This window comes from Pinus tabuliformis, chromosome 6 (assembly GCF_031772625.1).
Source record: "Pinus tabuliformis cultivar Carrire ecotype Pingquan chromosome 6, CPIR1, whole genome shotgun sequence".
Classification (NCBI taxonomy): Eukaryota; Viridiplantae; Streptophyta; class Pinopsida; order Pinales; family Pinaceae; genus Pinus; species Pinus tabuliformis.
Genome location: NC_142292.1, coordinates 2,051,655,882 through 2,051,682,094, shown reverse-complemented (window position 1 = coordinate 2,051,682,094; position 26,213 = coordinate 2,051,655,882). Strand labels below are relative to the sequence as shown.

The 26,213-nt window shown below is 34.0% G+C and overlaps 1 protein-coding gene across 1 annotated transcript in view; it reads left to right on the top strand.

Moving 5' to 3' along the window:
• Positions 1 to 3,929: 3,929 nt before the first annotated feature.
• Positions 3,930 to 26,213, top strand: part of LOC149267472 (hyperosmolality-gated Ca2+ permeable channel 1.5-like) — a 292,293-nt gene continuing 270,009 nt past the window's right edge. The window contains exon 1 of the mRNA XM_089433173.1: positions 3,930 to 4,366. Coding sequence (XP_089289299.1) covers positions 4,053 to 4,366 — 314 coding nt within the window. The 5' untranslated portion in view covers positions 3,930 to 4,052. The remainder of the gene's footprint in view (positions 4,367 to 26,213) is intronic.

Below are 26,213 nucleotides of genomic sequence, written 5' to 3'. Positions count from 1 at the left end.
GAGCTGGATAGCCTCCGAGCTAAGGCTTTGTGTAATTCTGTGATTATTTTCCACTTGTATGATGATATAGAGATTGGGGTTTTAGGCTGAGGCTTTCTCTGGCTTATTTTTTCTATGTTTCATGTGTGATTGAATCTTCTTCTCTGTTATATGTGTTCTGATTGATCTAGCTCAATTTGATTAAGCTTCTGCAAAGTGTTGTAGAAGTAGATCTTGTATTGTGTTTTAGTATATTGCATAATCTATTGATCTACAATGGGAATTTCTACATAAAATTCTAACCAAACATTATAATCTAGAAAAAAAAATTATAAAATTCTAACAAAACATTATAATCTAGAAAAAAAATCAAATCAGTAAATTCTAATTTTACTACCTCATGACATGATACGACAAGTGTGACACTTAAGATAGGCTCTAGGACGACCATGACGACACTTGTGTGACAGTGTTCAAGACTTTGTGTATGGATGCGACATAAGGAACTACTAGTTGAAATCTTGGCCATCGCCATGGTTTTTTTTTACACTCTCATACTTTGTCGTGGACAACAAAGAATGTGTGTTTCAACTTTCAATGTTGGCCACATGTGTTCCATACGTCAAAATGTTTGGCAAATTCCTTTCCTCTACATCTAAAGTGCCTCTACACCTTGATAAAGGATAGCTTAGATCCTCTACCATGGATAATGATAAAAAAAAATTCTAGTTTTGCAGTTGTCAGACGAATGTAAAGTGGTTGCTAATGTATTCAAGTTTCTAGAGAATGTAGTGGTCATTTTATGGCATCTAATTTAAAAGAATAATTGAAGGTGAGTATATTGGAAACATTTCGTGCATTGGCTTGAATTTCAACTTGATAGTGACATATTACACGTCCAAACTTGTCGAATTATAAATCATATACATTGTTCTAGGGTATCAATGTATGTTAAATTTCCTTTTTTAGAGATAGACCATGGGTGGGGAAGGCCCTTGAGTGAACAAGTTGTATTTAGAAACACATTGGTGCAATGGAGGGACCAAATGGATTATAAGCCTCCAAGAGGGAATGAGAGGCAGTGCCTTAGATTTTATGCAATGTTGCTTAGTGCTTAGGACCAAATCCTCAATGGAAAATCATGTGCAGGGCATATCTTCTCTTAGAGGAATCTGATGTCATGTTGGTGGTAGAAAGCCCAGGGCATGACAATGCTTTGTTTCCATCTTTAGGAAAATGCATACAGAATATCACAATGAGGCCCTTTGTGATGTTAAAAACAATTGGGGGCACAATATCTACATAATAAACATTGTGGTCCTAAATTTGAGTGCACAAGGCATGATAATGCTTTGTTTCCATTATAATAAATTGCATAGAGGTTACCACAATGAGGCTCTTGTGATGTTCAAAACAATTAGGGGCACAACATTGCAGCCTTAGCTTTGAGTGCACAAAGGAGAATTGAATTAAGAGACTAGATATGAAAGGTAGGTGTGTTGTTTTATGAGATTCAGCTTCAAGTAGCTAAAGAACTAACAGTTGCACAGAGAATCATGAGGTTGTAAAAAACAATTAGTGCTTTTATATCAATATTAATCCATGTATGAATAATTCTATACTTAATTAATATTTTCATTAAGAGAGATATACATAAATACATAGTTTTTTCTACCTTTAATTTCATCTTCCAAAAATATGATGATTTTTCATATTCTTCTAACTCTTCATATTTCTTCTATTTTAAATATTTACAATTCACTGTAACTCCTAAAGAATAGATATATAACATATATATGAATTATGAATTGTTTGAAATTATGGAAAATTAAACCACATCAGTAAAAGAGTTTATAATTTCATTTTTATTACTAGTTTGGATCCATCTTAACTCATCTACCAAGCATAAAGAGGGATCAAATTTGTTTTCACTCTAAAAGAGGTTTGCATCTTAAGAGATTTGATCCCTCTCCCGACTTGGTAGATTCAAAGTTAAGATGGATTTAGGCTAGTTTAATTTCTCCCTTTAAATAGACTATATTCCACATGAATGTCATGGGTCAATACCATGGGTTCTCATAAAATTGGAGCTCAAGAACCACTGGTAACTTGACCAAGTCAAATTTATCTTAACTAGCCAACAAATAATAATAATATATAATATAGATTTTTATTTTTTTTGTTAGGTAATGTGAGTCTTGACTTGACCAAGTCAAATTTATCTTAACTACCCAACAAAAATTAATAAAATAACAATAATCACATATAATATAGATTTTTTATTTTGATTTGTTTGTTAGGTAATGTGACTCTTGAGATGACTGGCACGCCTAATGTGTGGCTTGAGTAGCCACCACACAAGGGCATCTAAACCATCAAAATCATTTAGGGATTGCACTTGGCCTGGAACACTCGCTTGAGTAGCCACCACACAAGGACATCTAAACCATCAAAATCATTTAGGGATTGCACTTGCCCTCGAACACACTAGCCCTTAACATGATTGAATTTTTTCCCATGGGGTTTCGAACCGATGACCTTTTCACCAAAAGTGCCTTAATAGAAGGCCTTATCACATCTATTCGAGGCCCCATGGACTAGAATTTTTATTGTTATTATTTTAGTTTGAAGTTATTTTTATTTTAACATAGAATATATTTTTTTCCATTTTGATCAAATCAAAATATTTACAAAACATTACAACATTTCAACCATATTACACTCAACACAATTATAATATATAAAATCTTTTATAATTTTAAATACAAAAATCAATTTTCCAAAACACTATACCATTTCTTGAAAAAAAAAACAACAATAACAAAAGCAAAAACAAAAACAACCAAATATTAATACTCTATACAATTTCCTCTCGTGACAAATAATATCTATCCTTTCCTAACAAACACTTACAAGTCTAATAGAAACTAACAAAGAAGAGATGGATTATATTCGGATAAGTTTTATTTTTGTCCGAATTAATAAAATTGTTATTTCAGTTATTTAAAAGGTTTTTTAAAATATATAACTAATTTTAAAATTGTTTTATTTATGCAAATTTTATATTTTTAATTGAAATTATTTTTTGGTAGAAGGCAAAATATACGGAAAAAGAATAAAACAGAAAAAGAACAAAAATAGTTTAAACTACGCAGATAATTTCGTCAATAAAGCAAAAGGACCCGACAAAAAAGAAGACTAATAACGGCAATCACGGGTCTTGAAATGGTAGTTTGCAGGAAATTTTTGGACTTTTATTTCATAAAATTCCTAATAAAGATACAGTGATGTGTGGTGAGGTGGTTAGGTTCGTTCAGGTTCGTTCGGTGAAATTCACAAGGCTAAGGTTCAAATTATATTGAGTATATTGTTTTGTTATAGTGTAAGGTTTAAGTAGTAGACTTTTTACTAGATGGAAAGTTTTAGTGTGAGGTTTAAGGAGTAGACTTTTCACATTAATTGGAGAGTGTATTTGAGGAATAATCTCAGCACTTGTCAAAATCATAAAAAATAGTATATCTGGTTACATGTTGTTGGATATACTCTTCGTGTGTTATAGTAGCAGCTACGAAAATTAATTTTTAATTTTTATTAGATTAAATCTGGTAACTACCCACTCACCCAATTTTCTTAAAAAAAAAATTGTAATATCGGACCGATTAGACTAATGATCTAATTATTAAAAAAAAACATCCGTTGCATGGGTATTATTTTGAAAAAGCACCCGTTGCATGGGTCCGTCTCGTGTTGCGGCGCAGCGACAAAACGAAATCATGGCGATCTTTCTTCTCTATCATGTCGCTACTTTCACACTGTCACAAATATTATCTTAATTCCATTTTAGAGTTTGAATGATCATTACCACGGTGTGTGGGGTTGCTGTTTGTCTGCCATTGCCAATAATTTCGCCTCCGTCCTGCGCTTCAGTTGTACACAGTTCCGATTTGATTATGTTCATTGAACTGCAAAACCCCAACTCTGAATATTTTGTCATCTATCTATACATATTATGAAGTCTGATTGAGAATTTTCGGCGGAGAATTTACTGGGAAAGGAAGAAGAGGAAAGGAGAGATGGCGACTCTGGGAGATATTGCAGTGGCGGGAGTCATAAATCTTTTGATCGCCTTTGGGTTTCTGTTGGCATTTACGTTTCTGAGGTTGCAGCCCATGAACGATAGAGTTTACTTTCCCAAATGGTATCTGAAGGGGTCAAGGAAAAGCCCCCGGCACTCCAGATCAGCTGTAGGTAGATTCGTGAATTTGGATTACAAAACGTACCTGCGATTCCTGAATTGGATGCCGGAGGCTCTCAAAATGCCGGAGTCGGAGCTCATTGATCACGCAGGCCTTGATACTGTTGTTTACCTTCGGATCTACATTGTGGGGTAAGTAACCCTTCACTGCAGTGGTCATTATTTTTTTTAAATGAAAATCTACTACGGACAAATCCGGGTTTACATGGGTGTTTTCTTTGCTTTTTTTTTAAGTATCAAGAAAATGCACTATGCCCGCTTTGCTGCACCTATCTAAATCTAATCACTGAAAGTTTTGGATGGACCTATCTAAATCTAATCCTAGGAAGTTATTTGTCTGATTGCGATTTTGAATGCTTCTCTAGGGAATGATATATTGTCTTTTGAAAACATTGAATTCAAGGTTAAGTGATTCTGAAATGATAAACGATATGGAAGGCTACTAAGCTGGAAATTTTAAAATGGAAGGCCCTACTCATATCTCTCACATACACATATTCTTCAATTTGGCATTAAACAAGGCTTTCCTAGCCTTGGATGCAAAGCTATGGATATCTAAAGATATTGAAGGCCACCAACCTAGAATTTTTAAAATGGGAGGGCATATCCTTATCCCTCACATACACAAGCTCTTCAATTTGGCATTAAACAATGCTTCCTGAGCCTTGGATGTAAAGCCTCATTATGGTTACCTAAGCATTCCCTTTAATTATAAAATGTCATTATGATTAGCCACACTTTAGCCAAGTTGTACATAATTATTTTGGAAAAAGAAGATTAGCCTATGGCTAGAAAGTCATTGTAAAAGAGTGGCTTGGACCACCTTGTTATTTTATTGTAGAGGAATAATGCAATAATAAATATGTTAAATTTTGTTAACTTTAGAAAATCTTTTGACAACATTCCTAGGACAACTATGTGGAAGGCCCTATAAGCGATAATGGTTCCTCTCAAGTTGAGGGTTGTTTTGACAAGGCTATATGATAATGTTATTTTCAAGTTTAGAATCACGTTGGTCAAAAGAAATTAAATGCAATATCATAGTAAAGCAAGGGTGTCCCTTATTCCTTATCCTTTTTGGCATATATACATTGATAACCTAGATGAGTGTTTGGAAGAAGCAGGTTGTGTTGGCCCCATGCTCACTAGTATAGTCATAACTCTTCTCCTTAATCCTGATAATATTGTTAAGGCACCATTATGACCTTGGCAAGCAGTTAAGAATCCTCCAATATTTATCCTCCAAGGTAGGTGTGACTATTAATACTAACAAAACTAAAGTCATGATAATTAAATCCAAAAAGCTCACATAGGATATTTTCATTTATGATAACTACTTAGAGGAAGTTCATTCATATGAAAACCTTGAAATTTATATCTATCGCAAGCTAGATTGGAATTATAGCATTGAGAAAAGGATAAATGGAGGTTGGAAAGCTTAGTGTGGGCTTGAAGACAATTGTAAGTGGGTAGATCTTTAGATATGGGATAAAAAAACTCATCTTTTAGACTCTCATCACTCATATTATTGTATATAGATGTGACGTTGGGGGTTGCAGTAACTCCAAAGAGTCATGGAGGAAGATAGAATACAACCAAAAGTAGTTTATGACCTACAATCTCAATATTAAAGGAAAGACTCTCTATCCTATCTTCCTTATTGAAGGAAATCTTCCCCTATTGAAAGCATGACTATGACTAGGTATCTTATGTATAACAAGAAGTTAAATAAGATGGGAGCAAAGAGGTTTTCTATAATTGTTGGTAACTCAAGTCAAAACTATAGATTATTACAAATATTTTCAATAGTAATATATATAATGAACAAAAATTATATCGAATAGGGCTTCCATAATTTTAATTTCATTGCTAATAATTATTAAGTGGATGGTAAGGATTTAACCTCCATGGAATATTATAAAATATTGCTACTAGGAGTCATAAATGAAAGATTAAGATTTATTTCAAAGTAGTTATGTCTTTTTTTTCTTTTTAATTAAATTGATTAATTAAAAAAATGTCATATGAACATGTGTCATATGAACACGAGTTATGGTTTTATGAGTATGTGGTATTAGTAAGGCATGTTATTGGTGTGTGGTATTGTAAAAGAGCTTATATATACCCATAGGCACATGTCTATTTTGGAATAAGGCTTCTAAAATTTTAATATAATTATCAATTGATAGTAAGTGGACGGTAAAGATTTAACCCCAATGAAATATTCTAGAATATTCTTAATAGTATATACAAATCAAAGGCTAAGATTTATGCTGAAAATAATTGTCTTTATTTCCCATTTAATTAAATTAATTAATTAAAAAAAATGTCATGTGAAAAGTGTCATATGAAGTGAGTTATGGTTTTTTGCATATGGTATTGATAAACCATGGTATTGGCTCATGATATTGTAACAAAGCCTCTTTACAAATTAAGAATCTCCATCATAAAGTGAGGATAAATATCCATGGTTAAGAACCTTGTTCTATATTTTTCTAAATGTAAATATGTTTAATTTATATATTAATTGTTTTAATAATTAATAATAATAAATAGTATTAAGTATAGTTAGATGAAGACTAGGATAGGGAGAAGGAGTAGCATAACACATAATCTTTTTTGGTGTCCAATGCTGAAAACTGAGGAATTAGTTGAATATGTAAAAAATTATGGGCTTTTTGGCTTCCAATGCTGGGAACTGAAGAATTAGTTGAATATGTAAAAGGTTATGACCTTGAAATTAGCTTGTTTTGATACAAAATAATAATCGTTATGTTAATAATAATAATAATAATAATTGTGTGTTTTGATGTTCATTATGGATTGACATTGATATCCATGGTTAAGAGTATTGTGACTCAATAGAGATTTGAACCTTCAATGTCATGATATACATAATACTTCATAACACAACAATTACCAGTTAAATTGCTCCAATGGATTTGAAATTATTATTATTATTGTTATTATTATTTAAAATTCTATTAAAAAATTTCAAAACTGCTTACTAAAACATGTATATTTGTTGCATAAATAATTATTTATTTGAAAAAGTAATATTTTAATTAAAAAAAAATTGAGTACCTAAATATGTATAATTATTAAATGGAATAGAAAGAAATTTGATATCTCTTAATATTTTATAATTTGAATTTAATATTATACTTTTTACATTTGAGTTTAAGATAAATGTATGCTTCCCCTAGATGGGGTGATAGGGAGGGGATAATTGGGAGTGCACGTGGCCATTGTCCAACCAAGTCTTATAGTTAGTAAGCCTTGCATAGTGCTTCTTGGATCACAATAGTGCCATCCACACACTCCATTGTGAATGCACATAGCTCAAAGTATTGGGATGTTTATGGGAGAGCAAGGTGGTTACTGCAAAATCGTATCAAGTCAAAGCCAAAGTCCTTTCGAGTTTATTGCTTTGAGCGACAGTTCCATTACATACTTTGGAAAATGAAGAGCTTGGGAACATGTGCATCATTACATGTGTTGGGAAGCAATTGTGGGTACATACCTTGCACTAATCGACACATATGGGCACTCATGGCCTTTGAATTCAACATGCAAGCTTTTATGGTTGGAGAAGTTGGGATTTCCTATTAAATCTCTTATGATTTGTCACAGGTGTGGACCATGCCTAGTTGTTTCCTTCGTGGGCAAACCTGGTCCTTGGTTATCGTTCTACTTTTCTCCCCTATTAGTCCTCTCCCTTGTCAAGCTCTCTTTTGATTTTCCCTCATCTTTCCTCATTGTCACTGAGCCCTCGCCTTTGGGATTCTTTTGTTTCTTTCTTTGACACTTGGACATTCTCTCCTCATGTGACTTTTAGTGTGGTCCAGACTCGCGACACTCCCACAAGGTCGGGCTTGGTTTTGTAGTTAAGACGTCTTCTCCTCGTCTCAGTCACATTAAATTCAAAGTCATTGCTCCAAGAGGATCTAATCAGATCAATTATAGAGGTACAGTGTCGCTGTCAGCAATTCAGCCTGGTGTCATTCAGTTTCGACAGTGTTGATTATGTTTCAGGTTGTCCAGGTGATGTTTATGGTTTTTCATGGTGTTTGTCGTCCGCCTCGCAAAATTTGGGTCATCAATATGGGTTGACCATTCACCTCGCAGGAATTGGTGTCGACGTGGATTTTTCGTCATGTGATCGCATATGCATCTTGTTGTAGAACATATGTGTGTGGGTGAATGTCACTTTGTGACAAATGATGTAAATGGTTTCTTTCCGATGTAAGGACAAAAACATAACCTAAAGACCTAAAACCCTAATACACATAAACCTAAGTCTACACCATACCTTACCCTAAGTCCTAACCTATCTGACCATATGGAAATACAAACCATGTATTATAAATATAAATCAAAACCTAAACCTATGTTCTAACCTATCGGGCCATATTACAAAATTGCAATGTATTAATCAAACATAAAAACCTAATTCCCTAAAGTCTAAACCCTATGTATGAACTCTCGGCCATGTTAAACATTACAAATTGAAACCACAGTCCTAAACCACCAAATATAACTACGCGGGGACCATGTCCATGTTAGCAGTCGAAGTGGGGCGGTTGGTAAAGCCGTAGCCTTGATCGTAGCGGATAACCGTTTTCTCGTAACCGGGTTCCTCACCGCAGCAGAGTAAAACAACAACATGTGACCGAAATGTGACTAGTCGTCGGGGTTTGTAAGACTATCCGACCTGACTGCAGCGGAAATGTCCGAGCTAACCATAACATGTGAGCAACGATGTTAACCGCCAAAGTATTGGTAGTCGGAACCGTCGGGGAAAGACTGTGGAGGTGGCAGTTGGTGGTTAGACCGCAGCCTATTCACATGAGCGGTCAACCTCCTCTGCCCGATCAACAAGCCGCCAGCGGTTCAAATTTATCATAAGGTTTTTTTGGGTTTTATATTGTTTAATGTGAAGTTGTTAATTTGAAGACCATGGCCTAATGACCCTAGGTGTCATTGAGTGACAAGACTGAGTACTTGAACCCAAAATTTCAGCCAGTTCATGCCAATCTTGGCTTGTGAGGCTTCGAATGTACCTGCAACCTTATAAATTCACCTTTTTGTCATGAAGAAGGACATTAGAGTGGTTTTGGATTTTGTATGCAAGTTCTGGATGTCATAGTCATTTTTGTTTTCAGTGTAACAGAAGCATCCAGAGTCAGAATTGGGAACCGTGACAAGCGTTGGAAAGCTGGTTCAGAGAGCTATCCTTTGATAGTGACTAGAAGTGCCTTCATGCACATTCAATTTGGTCAAATCTCTATGTAATCAACCTCTTATGTTTCAATCCTAACAAAGCGGTCGCCCATCTTGAAAGCGGACCCGAAGACGTAGTCCATAAGGGATGAACTCCATAATCAATTTTGTTGTCTAGTATTGTTGTGTTTTTGTTGTTTTCACTTCTATTATGCATCTTACTTATTTTTGATAAGTTGTCGTAAAGTCTTTCTTCTCAAGTAGCTCTCTCGGTTTCCGCACTTTCAGTTAACATTCAAGTCATTAATGGCTAATCAATTCTACCTTAGTCTTAACTTATGATCATTTCAGATCAGTCATCTTATGTTCTATAAGTTTGTTTGAATAACACCATGCCCAAAAAATGAGCCAAAGTAAGAAGAGAAGCGAAAAACTATAGGGAAATGGGGCATACTCACACTGAACAACATGTTGATTCCTTAGCTAACCGATATAAAGAGAATATGTCGACGTCGATATAATCATAAAATCACCAGGAAAATAAATAATTTGTTTGTGAGCAGGGATGTCTCTCAGACATCGAGGATGCTAGTGAATTTGTAGATTGGATATCAGATGTTGGTTATACTGGAGGGAGATTCAACCACTAGGTGCATGTAATTGACATTTATTGGCATCTCAAGATTCTTATGGGATGAGTTTTAGTGAACAAGAACACAACAAGGGAGGAGATCTTGCTCATTCGGGACGAGATTCAACTCAAGACCCAAGGGTTGGACCGATGACTAGAGCACATAGAAGCTCATTTGGATCTTCTCTAAGACCTAGGTTGCTCAATAGGGAGGATTAGATTCCCCCAAGAGCAGATGATGCACTTAATACACACTCCTTTTCATACTTTTTTCTATTTAGTTTTTCAATTTAAGGTGCATACTTGTTTTGGTTGCTTTGAGGCCATAAGATAGTTATCTTTTAGTTTTAAACTTTTGTGAAATCGATGCTTTTTGGATAATGAATAAACTTTGGCATTGTCATTGGTCTTCTTTTCCTTGTGGTAGACCAAGACAAGCCATTGTGTATTTTTGTTTAGTTATAATGGAATGAAAAAAAAATGTTAGAAAAAACATTGTCTAATTGTTCTAAGTTTTGGAGGTTTTTTTGGTTATATTTTTGGGTTAGATTTTCCTGAAATCAGGCAAACATTTGTTGGAATCACAAGTTTGACCTATAATTTACACAGTTTGAATGCCCCAAGGATTTTTCAAGATGTTGAATCCATTTATGTATTCAAAAAAAAAAAATTAAACAATAAAAAACATGATCTGATAAAAAATTGTTTCTTTGGATTTTGACCAAAAACTTTGAAACATAGAATAGTTAGATAATGCTAAAAAAATTAACATACACTAAATTAAAAAAATTGATGCCCAGTCATGCTCGACTATTCGGGGATAAAGGAGGAGATCATCTTGGATAATAAGGATAATGTTAAAAACACCATTACTTCCAAATTTAAGAAAAAGATGTGGGATGATAAGGAGTTAGCGGGAAAAAAGAAGTTGAGATATTATAAGGAGGTGATGAACCCCACTCTTGCTAACCAAAATTATTTTTCTGTCTTGACTAGTGCTAAGAAAAAAATGAACATTGCAAAGAGAAGAACTAATTCTCATGAGCTTCAGAGTGAAACTGGGTGTTGGTCTATTTCGAAAACACCTAAGGATAAAATAATTTGCCCCCTTTGCAATACTAAGAGAGTTGAAGATGAATATCACTTTATCTTGGATTGCCCAACCCGTACTCACATCCGTTCTTCTTTTTAAAACATTTGTCACACTACCAATCTTCTTGACTTGTTAAGGCAACAAAACTACAGTGATCTCAAGACACTTTTCTCCCTTCTTTTTGATCAAAGAAATAAAATATTAAAGAGCCTTAGTTAATCACTTACTTTCTTAATGTCTATAGACCATATTGATCTTAGTGGACATTAACTATTATCATCATTATTATTTATTTATTATAAATAAATATTTAAAAATAATTAATATTTTAAAAATTCAATATTTTAATTTCAAAATTTAATAATTAATATTATTATTAAGTAAATACTAATAAATTATTAATTTTAAACATGTAAATTATTATTATTATTATTATTATTATTATTATTTGTGACTAGCTTCCTATCGGTTTATTGGACAAAAGAAGAAACGTCAACATACACTCGGATGTTAACTTTAAATTTCAAAATGACATTGAGAAAATGACGGTGGTAAGAAAATAAAGTTATAGTCTAATTGTTCTATATTTTGGTAAGATTTTGACAATATTTTTGGGTCATATTTGTTCCAAATTTGGTAAAAAAAATTTGATATAACAACTTTGATAGGTGAACCAATTTGTTGAAATAAAGGGTTTGATATGCAACCTCCGCATGGTTTGAGCACTCCATGAGTTATTCAGTATGCTCAATCTATTTATGCATTCAAAAACAAATTTTAAACAACATTGAAATACATTTTAACCAAAAAATGTTTTTTGGAATTCCAGTCAAAAAGTCCAAAACATAAAATAATTAAACTAGAACCTAGAATAAAATTGAAAGATATTTCAAAGTGAGGCATAATGATAGTGGGGATTGATATAAATATTGAGAAGATGTCTATTTGAATTTTATGGTAAAATTTCTTAGTATATTATTAATAAGATACTTTAGTATTTATTATGTCATTGTTTACAGTGACATATAGGATCCATGAGTAGCTATTATTTTTTCTCTATGCCAAAAATATTTGTGGTTTTACAATGTTAACTTTGGGCTTTCAGGTGAATGTTTCAGTAAGGTCATCACGTCGTTGCATGCCCATTGCATTTATCGAGGGACCTTGTCACCATTGGTCCTTTATTTGTACATGAATACATTGCATGCTCGAAGGTCATCACGCCAGTCGATGTCTGAAAGATGAATCGTCTTGTCATCCTGAAGTAGTATGTCGAGAAATAGTTTCCAGCCGACGATGCATCGGGCAGGGACAAGGGTAAGGGGGCCTTGCTAAGTTCCAAGGACACTAGCTACAAAACATGGCAGTACTTTGTTTCCCACAGATTAATTCCTTCCATTGCCACATGATGCAATCCTCTTTTTTTCTTGTCTATTGCCAAATTTGTGTCAAATGATGGGAAATCGTCCCCCTTCCAAGTCACAGATCTCAAAAGGTCATATGTCAAATAACAACAGTTCTAACTTCTCATTTTTCTTCAGTCCAACTATTCTACGTAAATTTGCAGTGGTGGTCAGTAAATATTTGCATGGGAGTAACAATCAAAGAAGACACAAGGAAGCAAAAAGCAAAGGCAACATTGCCAGGGGCATTAGTCATTTGGAGATTGTTACCTCTCAAAATAGAAGGGGCCTTAGAAGTGGGTCCTAAAGGGGAAACTACTAGGTCAAGAGAAACAATGGAGCAATAGCCCACTGCCACCTCAGCTAAATCTCCCTACCCTTTACAGACTTTCACCGACGAGAGGAGACTTGGTATATTATGGGGTCACGGATGAAGGATAAATCAATGAATGGATGTGGAGTGACCCAAATAATCCCCTTCCCAGAAGAGTTTGAATATTGTAGCTTGCTTGCTTTCTAAGCAAGGTATAATGTATCCTAGGAAAAGGAAGGGAGGATTTGAGGGATAAAGTTATGGGATATGACTTGTAAAGGAGTTTCTCAATCCCTAAAAGCCTGTTGAAATTGGTATCCTAGATGGTTCTTAAAGAATTATCTTTCAAAGGAATGGGACCACACGTGACCAAGTGGACCCAATCTAGGTCAGGAGGAATGAGTTTAGCAACCAATGGTGTCCTTAGCCTAAGAAAGGTAGGGGAAATGATCAAAGAAATAAAATTCACTGAAAGGTGTTGAATTGATCCAATAAGGTACTAGCATTTGGGGATGCTAGGGCAGAGTTTGATCTTGGAGTTGGAGCTTGGCTTTTCTCACAACTCCACCATCGAAATGGCCTCAAATTTTGAGGAGGTCTTGAGGAAATACCAACGCATGAGGGGCTAGGAGATCAAACATTTTGGAGGGCTAGTTTATTGGGAAAAATGATGCCCTAGGTGACCCAACTTGGCTAGACCCAGGACAAGGTGAAAGAAGTTGCTTTAAGGTGACCACCTTTTGGTAGATCCGTGCCTTTAGTCTTGGGAGAATAGACTCTATGATGAATATGAGTGAGGACCTTTGGTTCTTGGTCAAGGAGGCCTCAAGACTACTTTGCTAGTCTTTTAGGTCACAGAGAAGCAATCTTGCAGCTTTTATACTTCAATGTGCAAAAGGCGATGGCTTATCAAGATAAATTCGTTAATCGAATTACCCCTAGGATATCTTGTTCACATTACATGGACCATACATTGAGAGATGTTATAATAGAGACAAAATTCCAAGATTTAAAGTAGTAAATGCATGCAACAATTAGCCCTAAGAATAGCGAAAATCCTAGTCTAATGTATATGACAAAGTAAAACAAGAATAACATTAAAATCATGTACTTGTGTGTAATAAAATATATCCAACCATCCACAATTTAACAAGAGAAAAGCTCCAAGATAAGATAGACCAAATCCATACATCAAAATTCATCCATAAAGCTCCAATTCATCCATTAAGAAAAAGTGTGAAATTCTCAAGAGAGAGAAGAGATGTAATCCAAAGTGATGATTTGGAAATGAACTCGTCTCAATTGTATTTATACACTAATGAGGTGTTCGAATTAGTCTCCTTGGCCTACATAAGCACCAAAAATAAAATAATGTGCTAATAATCTAACTTTTGGTGACAAGCCCACCAAACTAGTTCACAAATGAAAGAATAAGCATCTTAAGAGGTCAAATGATGAATAATACATGTCGTAGAGCCATCTAAGAGGCTTGATGAAGTTCACGGGTTCCATAATGAAGAGTATGACCCTCAAAAGTGATGGACAAGGGGTTGGCCCCTTGTTCTCCAAACAATAAACTTGTGGTGCTCCCAATGGGTGTGGGGGCATAATAATAACCTCATGGGTCTCCAAATGAGTCGAAGATGCATGTAGATTGTTTGCAAGGGCTCTGAGGATGGTTTAGGGGATGCCACATCATCCTATAAATCTTGGGTCAGCTGCCAAGTGCATGATAAATCTGAGGGGCCGACTCGGCAAAGGTGAACCAGGTGCATCTTGCTTGTCCAATAGGAGTATCTCGAGCATCTCTAACCATCCTCGAGATCCATGGAGTGTTGTCTACTGTTGTGGAGGTCCATGGCTCTCAACACACTCCCTACATGTGCCAATGTAGCCCTCTAGAGGATTAGGACTCTGTATAGGGAGACCAAACCCAAGATGGAGACCATCTGCATCCTGCATAAGATCTAATGCATCCCCTAGCCTTCCAATACAACAAGTCATTAGAAAAATCGAGTAAACGAGCTTACCAACCATGGACCACATGTGAGGACTTCATAATGGCCTTCCTTTCCATAATGGACTTCGAGATGTGTCAATGTCTCCTAACTCCAAATGGGGTTAACCAAGTATCCTATTAGTTGGTTTCTACTTCTAAATGAAATAATATGTTCAAGGTACATCCTTCAAAAGGTGGTAGCATGTGACAGATAGGTGAATGAATTTTGGGATGAGAAGGGGCAACCCTGAGCCACATGTTGGGGTACAAGGGTATCTAATAATAGGGAAGCCACACTTGGGTTTATAATGTATAGGCAGAAGCAATCGTGGTACATGAGGGGCCCCGACCTTGATTTTTTCACCCTTATTTATATGTCTTTTGCCTTTTTATGATTTTATTTCATTAACTTCTCGGGGCTCAAGGGGTAAGAGCATGGTGTCTAAGATATAACAGTGAATACCCCCTTTTAATGTAGGTCGGTTCCTTTCCCACTAGGGGTTGGGACCATCATGGGTTCATATATGATGAAGTAGCCTCATAGAACCTGTAGGAACCAGGTTGACGGCCATGATAATGGGGTAGATCTCATGTATTGGATTTTTTCCACATGCTAAATGTGTTTGTCCCAGCTATCTTTTGCATTTTGTAGTACATTTTCCTGTAGAGTGTGGTCAAATATGCTTTTGTCTTTCTTTTTAGCTGGATCAACATCTAGGTATCATTCCAGGCCTGACCGAAGGTGTGGGCAAGGGGAAGGTGCAAGCTAACCCTATGTGGACCTAGTGGAGGAATGTGGACCCAAGTGGGAGAAATGATGAATTGGGTAATAATGCGTGGAAAGGGGGTAATATAAGCAGATAAGGGAGCGGGACCTCACAACCAAAATATGGTTTTCCCGTGAAATACCATCCCTAAAGCCAAATGGTCAGTAAAAGAGATCTCACGAGACTAGAATCCAAGGTTAATATACAAAAGGGGTCTAGAGGACAAGAGCACAGACCTAAAACATTCCTTATGTTGAATCCCCTCATTAATCCATGCCAAAAGTGTCCATGATAAGCAAACTACAATACTCAATTACCAAATGAAAAGACATACCTTTAGTTTTGGGCGGCCCCCCTTCAAACATACGATCATGATAGATGGGCGACGGACCACATGGTTAGCTAAGGTGGTAGAGAAATGATACAATGAGCTAGTTGATGGCTATGAAAAAATTGTTAGCTATGAAGAAGTTGTTGGATGTCGGCTAAGGACATTTTGGGAAAAAAAAAAGATTCTCCTGAAAATATCACGCACAAAATAGTAAGTAACAAAGACAATAATTTTAATGATTACAACTTGTGATTTATACTCCGTTATCTTCCTAAAGAATATAAAATTAGAGATTTACTGAAATTTATTTACATGACAATTATATACAAATTATTTAAAATCTAACGGAAGAATGTAACACATTTTTCCTCGCATAATAAGAAACTTAGTAATTTAATCAATTATATTTTGAATGCTCTGCTATCTGTAACTCTACCACGGCTTAAGTTGACATTCCTTAGTTTTAATACCAACAAAAACTTCATAACATAATTTGTCATTATTATTACATAATACAAATAGATTTAAAAATGGTTTGAAATGAAAAAAAAAAAGTAAAATAACAACAATGGTACTTTATTTTTGGAGTCGTTTAATGAAGCGGAGAAAGAATTGCTCGGACCATCAAAAGTGGCCGGAATCTGAGTAAAAAATTTCAAAAAAATCTTGTAGAGGTAGTGTTTGAATCGTGTTTTTGATGGTGGAAATGGATTCAGCACCATCTAAAACGTCAAACACACCTAAAATTTTGAAGTTTAACAATTATAATTTGGATTTACAAAAATCTTTGCCAGATTTATCTAAATATGACCAGAATTTCCATAACTTTCCGAGCAACTCCTTCGCCTCATTAAGCTACGACTTACCTTTTAGTGAAAAATTTAAAATATATAATAATAATAAATATAATATTAAATCTAATAACATGGTTTTTCACTGCATGGATTCAAAATTTGGTTGAGTTGATCGTTTGTATGATGTGAGTAACCATGATACTTTACTTTTTCATGCTAAATTTAAAATATATAATAATAATAAAATTTAATATGAATATATTTTTATGTTTTGTAAGTTTATAAATATATAATAATAAGTAGGTTAAAATAATGATAATTACAATTATATTGTTGATAATATATTTATAAAATATATGAGTAGAAAAATAAAATAAATAATCTATTGTTTTAATTGGAAAAACAAAATCAAGAAGTTGAGAGTATTAAATATATATTAAATATTTGTTTATTTAAATAATTTTTTTTTAAAACTAGTACGTAAATTTAAATAGGTTAATTTCAAATTAAAATTAAAAAAATAATAAAGAGAAATAGAAATATAATTATTTGAAATCTCTAATATAAAGTTAGGAACTTTGTATTGTTTATGATGATGATGATGGTGGTGGTTAACGTTCGCCGAGACCAAACATTGGTCTATCGGATCTAAAGAAACAAATTATTTATTTTTGATTTAAGATTTTATTCCTATGCTCAAAAAGCTTTGAGAGAAGCCTCCCGAGCTCACTATAATTTTGACATTGTAAAAGGCTAGGAAGGTTAGTATTGTAACAAAGATTGTGAAACTGAGATCTAATGTGGTTGTACGCGGGGCAATCTACGAGGAAGCGGTTTTCATCCTAGTTGTTCCTATTCTCACATATATGGCAGATCCTTTCCATCCATGGCGTTTTAGGAACTCCCCAACGACCCGTTTCACTATGGAGCTCATGAGAATTCTATTTTATATGAAGTGTTCAATATAGAGTTAGGAACTTTGTATTGTTTACTCTATTTTGTTTTTGTATTATGGCCATGGCTACTATGTATAAAGATAAACGAGGTAGTTGAATATATTGTTACTTAAAACCTTCTAATAACACTGTACTGAGGGACTTCATATTGCTTAATATGCTTGTATTTTCAAAATTATTTCCATGATTCTAATGCATAAAACCAAGGAAAAACAATGTTGTGTAACAGAAATTCAATTATATTCCTTTATTTATTTATTTTGCACTAATAACATAGAGAAATCAATTTTAATAGTTCTAAATAATATAAAACATGCTTAATTAATACAAAAAAATTAAAAGCATGAAATTTTATAATTAAAATTATAATTGATACAAGAACTAATAATAAATTCACGAGTCATCTTTCACAAAAATTAATATTACATAAAATAATTTACAATAATTTGATAATCACATGGAGAAGAATTTAAAAGATAAGTTTATTTTTTTAATACAATATAAAAATATTCAATTTTTTTTATTAATACAAAGTCAACCATAAATTTATTATTATAGTTTTTTGGTCAAAAACTAATAAAAAATTACACAAAAACTAATAAAAAATTACAATGATGTATAGTTTGGATTGAAAATGAAGTGAAGGTTTAAGTTAAAAAATGTTATCTTATTACAAGTTAGGTTAATTGTTTTCTTTTATTTTTTTAATACAATTTAAAAATATTAATAATTATTAAGAAAATATATTTTTTTATGCAATTTAAATTTATCAATATTTGACAAATAAGTTTTTCTTAATTGAATAGAAAATAATGATGATTAAACTTGTAGTATGTTATATTAATTTTTTTTAATATATGTTTTTTTTCAAATAATATATATATATATATGGTAGTGAAATAACAAGTAGTATAGTAAATTTATAATCAAAATATATAGTTAAGTGTCTATTTTTCCTTCATATTTTATTCATGCCTAATTGTCTATTTATTGCTAACTCGTAGTGGCTTCCATGTACTATGGCAATTTTGGTGGACACATTGACCATGGAGTTGTCATTAAATTCCCTTATGCAATTTACTAACTACTATTAGAGTAGGGTTGATATCTAATGTAGAGGTAACTCCAATAGAGAATTCAACATAAATGCAACTCCAATAGAGAAAATTCATGGACAAAGTCATAAGTCCTTTAAGTAATTGGCAAGAAAAAATTGCAGAGACTATAGGCAATGTAGGCACAAAGGAGAGATATTCATGTTTGAGAAATTAGTACCAAAGAAACAACAATCAAGCAAAGGTACATGTCAAAGTAAAGGAAGGGGTCAACAAAGTTATGGAGATGCTAAACATTTAACACACAAGGATGAAATATCAACACCCCTTTGTGAGGAAATATATAGCATATCACCACAAATAAGTAATGGATACAACAAAATAAGACATGGTAGAGGCTTTGTAAACAAATGTTTCAAATGTGGATAGTATGGGAGTTGAGCATATGAATGTTTTGATTTTTGGGTCATATTATATAAGTTTAATTAGTGAATCATTTAAAATCATTTTCAAATAGTTGCATTTTTAACTTGTAGTTAAAAACTTCTTCAAATTTATCAATTCATTTTAATATACAAATACAATTGAAATTTTAAAATAAAAAATATTTTCTAAATTTAAATATATAAATTTTTAATTAAGTTTTTTTTCAAATAATTTCATCTTCACACATATCATTGTAACCAAATAAACTAAAAACTATATGCACACAATAAGCTAATTAGCAATTCATTTAAAATTATTTTCAAAGTAGTGTATTTCTAAATCAAGTATACTTAAACACTTTTTCAAAATTATCAATTCAATTTAATATAAAAATATAATTGAAATTTTAAATATATAATTTTTCAATAAAGTTTGTTTTATTTCAAATAATTACATCCTCACACTTATCATTTCAACCAAATAAACGAAAAATTATATACAAAGAATCCATGTATACAAAAAAAATAGTGACATTCCACCACGTGGCTCTTGTTTTTATAAATATTAAAATTATATACTTTAATAATAGATGAGATACCCCGGATGCGGGTGGTAGATAGAAATTTAATATGCATGAGCAGCCGGATAAGCAGGTGGCTTATCCGTATGGCCACCTGCACTTTCACTTGTGTGATCTTATGGCAAGTCTTGGCTCTCAAGATGGTGCCATTAACCAGCTGGGAAATTCAAGACATTCCCTGCATTAACAGAGATATGGATAAGAGTCCCCCTCATTCCCCCATTCAGCCTCTCAATTGCTCCTGCCATCCCGCTGCTACAGAGTCGAACCTTTGCACAACCACTGGAAGACGTTGTAGGCTCTTCTGCTGCGTCGACCTGGGTAGTGGTAACCATTTCTCCCAGTCCTTATTCTGCCATCTGTACTTTGAGGTCTTACCTCCTTCTGCTAGCTTGCCTGGGAATTCCCTTGACCCCTTCCTCTTTCCTTCTGTAGCTCTTGGATTGACCCCTGACCCTGTTTTCAACTGCTCTCAGCAGTCTCCCAATCTCAGATCCATGTGACATCGTCATAGAATAAGGAGCAAGCGCAGTGGCAGTCGGGGAGGCACCACTCATCATGTGTCTCAACTCCCTTCAGTCTCCCCTTCCCCTAGCCTCTCCAATTCCCGCTCCCTTGGTAGATATTCGGACACTCGAAGCGGTCGTGGAAGATTGAGCACCAGTGAGGCTCGTCGCTCCGAAGAAATCCCCCAGCATGCCAACGACCACTACTCCCTCTCAACAAGTGCACTTCCATTTTCAAAGCGCCATGAACAAGCCGCTCATAATTGCCACCATCACGGTGGATTTCAGGGAAGTCCCTGCCTCTTGTCCTGAACCATCGCTCAGCCGGGAAATCAACCAGGACCCTCCGTTCAGCTTCGTTCTAGGGGAGCCGAGCTCTTACCGCCCGCCAAAAGATAAGAGCAACCCATCTAGCAGCAAACAACGAATGCGGGGAAGCGAAGCCACCCGTAAGGATAAGAGCATTCAAATGGAGGACAATGCAAGTGGCGAACATGCAGAGAACGTTGGCTCTGAGGAATATGGATAGTGTCCAGTCGTGGAGGAAGAGCCAACATAAGACACCTTGCAACTGCTTGCCAGGTTACGTGGCGAGCCTTGAATCCGTTTCTGATTAGTTTTGTTACATGTCACTCTAAACCTTGTTTCCTGTCGGGTCTCTTTCTGGTTTTGTCCCCAACTCGGGCGATGAAAATTTTGAATTTTGTTCCCAATTGACATTTTACAGTGGAAAATTCTGAGTTAAGTTTTGGAATTTACAGTTTTATAGTTAGAATTTTTGAATTATGGAATTACAACCCCTGCGAGGGTAAATTGAACTATCCTAATTTGGTACTCGGACTGGTTTCCCCATCTGGGGCAGTCACGATTTCAAGGTTTGATGCTCAGAATGGTCATACCACTGACCCAGTGCCACTGAGGCCGGAGCCTCTCTGTACATTATGTCTTTATAAACAGATCAGTTTTACTTAGAAAAATAAAATAAAAAAAATAGATGAGATAAAATATTTGGTCGTAAAGTATGCCCTAAAACTAGTTTTACTTCTCTAAGAGCTAGAACTTAAGGAAACTCGTTAATGGCCCACACCTAGAGGCATCCGGCAAGAGTGAAAACCTACTCCCTTACAAATCACTAGTTTACCTTAAATAACAATAATGAGTCATTAATAGTTGTCTTACATTTGGCTAATAATAATTAATGATAATTGTCTCACTATTGATTTGACGACTCAATTATAATAATTTTTCTTATTATTTAAAAAAAATAATAAAATATTATATTTGATATTATCTTCTTTAATATTAATTATTTTAAAAATGTCATGTTAACGACTATATTTCCGCCTTTAAATTTTAAAATACTAAATATTTTTATGCGCACCACGTGACGGTCTAAACCTGACACACTTTTCCTACCTTTAAATGGACTTTATCCTCGTCCATCAGTAACGCCTTATTTATGCCCAGCTGGCAAACTATGTTGTTTTAAAGTCTTTACTTATAAAATAATATGAACGGTTTTACCTTAGGGTTATGTCCATTTTTTTTCAACACAAGTGGGGTCCTTGACAAACCATTTGAAAAAGCGATCAGATTTCAAAAGAGACCAGAGGAAAAACTTAACGATTAATTAAAAGTAACAATATCCGAAAATCTTGATACGCACCCTTAGGGATAGATTTTGTGGATTGTATTTTGTTTAAATATTTTCAAAGTGGAAGCTTTTGTGAATTTATTCTAAAATATGTTAATATGAATTCAAACTAATTAACATTCAAATAAATATTTGTTAACAATTATATATATTAAGACTAAACTAATTTGAATTGCCTTACAGTATTTCAATCCAAACATTGTTAACAATTATATTTAACAACCATATTATAATAATTTTATTGTGCTTATAATATTTTGTGAGGAGATTTATTTTTGAATCTAGATGAAATAAGTATATCTACATTTTATACTAATATAAATATGTTTTTTCAAAAGAAAAAAATGAAAAAAAAATCTAGAAGTATAGATAAAAGGGAATGATAGTTAATTATAAAAGTTTTTTTTAAGAATGAAAATAATAGGGATAGAATCTATTTGTTATTAACGTATATGGTGAGATGATCATAATAGAAATTGGGTTTTTTTTGCAAATATCATGTAGTTGGAACCTTTTTAGCTATGAAGTTAGGTCTAAATTACTAGTGATTAAGAGTTCATTTTCCTCAGTTGTAAAGCATTGGTTAATAGTTTAAAATTTAAAATAAAAATAAAAATCAAGAAGTATATATAAAAATAAAATGACAATCAATTATAAGAGTTTTTTTTTTAATCTTTTCCATATAATAGATTAAATTGCAATTGAAGGCACCAGGAGATAAATCAATTATAAGAGTTTCTTTTAAAATATTTTCCATATAATAGATTAAATTACAATTGAAGGTAGGAGGGGATAGAAACTATTTGTTACTAAAGTATTTGCAAATATTATGTAGTTGGAACTCTCTTTTAGTTATTGAGTTAGGCCTAAGATTGATTGACTAAGAACTCATTTTCCTCAAATGTAAAGTATTGGTTAATAGCCCGAGATTAAAAAATTAAAAAATCCAAAAATATAGATAAAAAGAAAGTGACAATCAATTATAAGAGTTTATTTTACAAAATTTTCTATATAAGAGATTAAATTGCAATTGAAGGTAGTAGGGGATAGAAACTATCTATTACTAAAATATATGGTGAGATGATGATAATAATAGAAATTGGTTTTTTTGCAAAATCTCTTAATCAAAATTGTTTTAGGAAAAAAATTTAAATAATATAGAAGTATAGATAAAAAGAAAATGGCAATCAATTATCAGAGTTTATTTTACAATCTTTTCTATAGAAGAGATTAAATTGCAATTGAAAGTAGTGGGGGATAGAAAGTATCTCTTACTAAAGTATATGGTGAGATGATCATAATATAAATTAGTTGTTTTGCAAATACAATGAAGTTGAAACTCCCTTTTAGTTATGGAGTTAGGCTTAAAACTACCATTATTACTAAAGTATATGGTGAGATGATCATAATATAAATTAGTTTTTTTGCAAATACAATGCAGTTGAAACTCCCCTTTAGTTATGGAGTTAGGCTTAAAACTACGATTGACTAACCAAGAGCTCATTTTCCTCAAATGTAAAGCATTGGTTAATAGCCCAAGATTAAAATATATATGAGAAGAGTTATAGTTTACCCTGATATGATTTTCCTTAACTGGCATTATAGAACAACCAATAACTTATGCATAATACCAATTAATAACTAAATTATAATAAGTTTAATCACTTTTAAAAAATATCCCTCTCATAATGTTATTCCCGAATTTAAAAAACATTGGTTAACTAATTTGATTTGGTTATTAAAAACTAAATAAATTCACTAACCATTAAAAGAACAAAGCATAAATTAATTTATCAATCTATTAGACATAATTGAGTGTTAAAATAAACATAAATCCACATATATCTCTATGAGATGTTGATAAGATTTGTCTAGGAAATTTCAAAGGGGAGTCTAGGCGAGTAATTGAGATTATGTGGAGTTAAGACTATGTAGAACCCAACAAGCTTGCCATGTATGTTCAACATGAATAACATAGAGCATTTGTGACAAACCCATCCTAATCCTCGCCATAATCCTGATTAAGAGGAAGGGGTTACTATGCTGACCCAATATCCAAGGTGTCATTATGGAAATGGGGTTTAAAAATTTCGATATTTTCAACTCACTTAGAGCCTTGGCTTGACATTACCATTGAGTTCTTCTCAACAAAATGTTTCTAGTGATATAAAACTTTAATTCAATTATACCTTCGAATCACGAGATGTGACCATTGCAATTATGGTGAATTAGAGAGTAACACATAATCATCTTGTCAATGTGGCTATACCCCTTGGCTAACCTTCCTATGCTAGATGGAAATTGGTTAATGACTTCCAACCCATTCATGGGTTTGGGTTCCACAGCCCCGCACTATGCAATAGTATGCACGACAAAATCATATATGCCTACACATATAAACATATTTCTTTGATCGACAAGACAAGTTGTAATTTGTCGTCGACCTTCTCGTCTCCCAAACATATTACCCTGGCTCCTGTTCCTTTGCATTTTCGCATACTACTCTAGGGTTGACCCTCTAGGTTGATCTGTCTGTGGACTCGCATAACTGCATCATTGATTAGGTTGTTGGGCTCACATTCCTGCCACAACAACATGAGCTTATGTCATCCCACTTATTTTATTGTGCGCCCCTCTTCATACTTCTGGGGAATGGCCTCCAGGCTTATGTGTAATGTGGGGCCATGCCTCTTAGCACACAACTTACTTGTGATTGGTCCATCCAGCTAGCGGCCTTGCCAAATTTTCCAAGTCCTTGACATCTCATATCTTCTCTTCCATGACTTCTTGTGATCATGTTGGGAATGAGACCTCTAAGCTAACGTCATCTCGGGTCTCCCTTTGACCATCAATCTCTCCCAATCAATCTTGATCGTTCATATCTCTTGTTAATTCTCTACTAATCATTATCTAGACGTTGCACTTGGTCATGCATCATAGTCATATGGCTTAGCGATTTGGCCTTGGAGCCAGCGCATACTCACCCTGATAAATCTCGTCTCGACCATGGATGAGGTTTGAAGGGGATACAGATAAGGCTTCCACTTGTGTCACTACGAAATGGATTCGGCCATGGCTTAGCCATGGTGGTTCTAAGCAAAAATTGGAAGGCATATGTCATTCAGGCTACACCAAGTCATTGTAAAATATCCTAACTTGGCTCGGTTGGGGTGGTTCTGCCCAAGAATCGGTCCATGAGCGATATGCTTGAACTTGAATCCAGTGGTTCATAGGAGCTCCACCACTAGAGTTCACACCACACTAGATTGAAGAAAGTGCCTCAACATCCTACGTGTATGTAACCCACATACACGTGAACACCATCTCTTTTGAGCTTCTTAAGACCTCGACTTTGCCTATGAATACATAAATATTTAGACCTCCACATACATATTTAACAATGTTATCCTTCTCGAGCTTGTAGGATTTAGCTTAGGGTCAAACAACCAATTTCTTCCTAGTTTATTCATCTGTAAATGTATTCACAACACCTGCAATGTATTTTTCATGCCTAATTCACATCCCTGACCACCGATCTAACCAATTAATAGTTATATGTGAACATATAATATATGACACATGAATCATAAATGGAAAGAGACACAATAGTCTTATAGGAAAGAACCATTCCTCATTCATCGTATAAATCTTTAACATTGTACAGGAATTCACAATCCTCATTATGTCACAAGCATTAACTAGCACAATGAACTAGTATCATTGCAAGCATTAAACCTAACACATTAACTATATGCATAACAACCAATGCATAAAGGCTTGAATATACTTATCGTAGTAAATGTGCTTGGTAACTAAGATTGAGACTTCAACTCTCCACCCAACCATAGACGAGTTGCAGCCAAGTATTTCTTACAACTACCACCCCTGAGCTAGATTCCAATGCTTGAGGTAGAGTGCTCTCAGAGGAGTTTCAACCATTACTTTAGCTGAAACGGAGTGTCTTGAGGCTACCTCACTCCACCCGCCAACTATAAAAGCTAGTAAACATAGTGAATTATTTCATTGAATTGCAACCATATTCTACTCAGGAGGTTACACCAATGTCATCCATTGAAACAGGGTGTCTCAAGGCTACCTTGCCTTCACCCACCAGTTATTCCAAGGCTTCAAATCAGTTAAGGAACACTTTATTCCATGCTGAGGTACTTATAGATTAGTGTCCCAACTTCTCCAGAGATTTAGACACAGAGAGTCTCAATTCAATAGTGGAGAGAGAGATATAGTTAA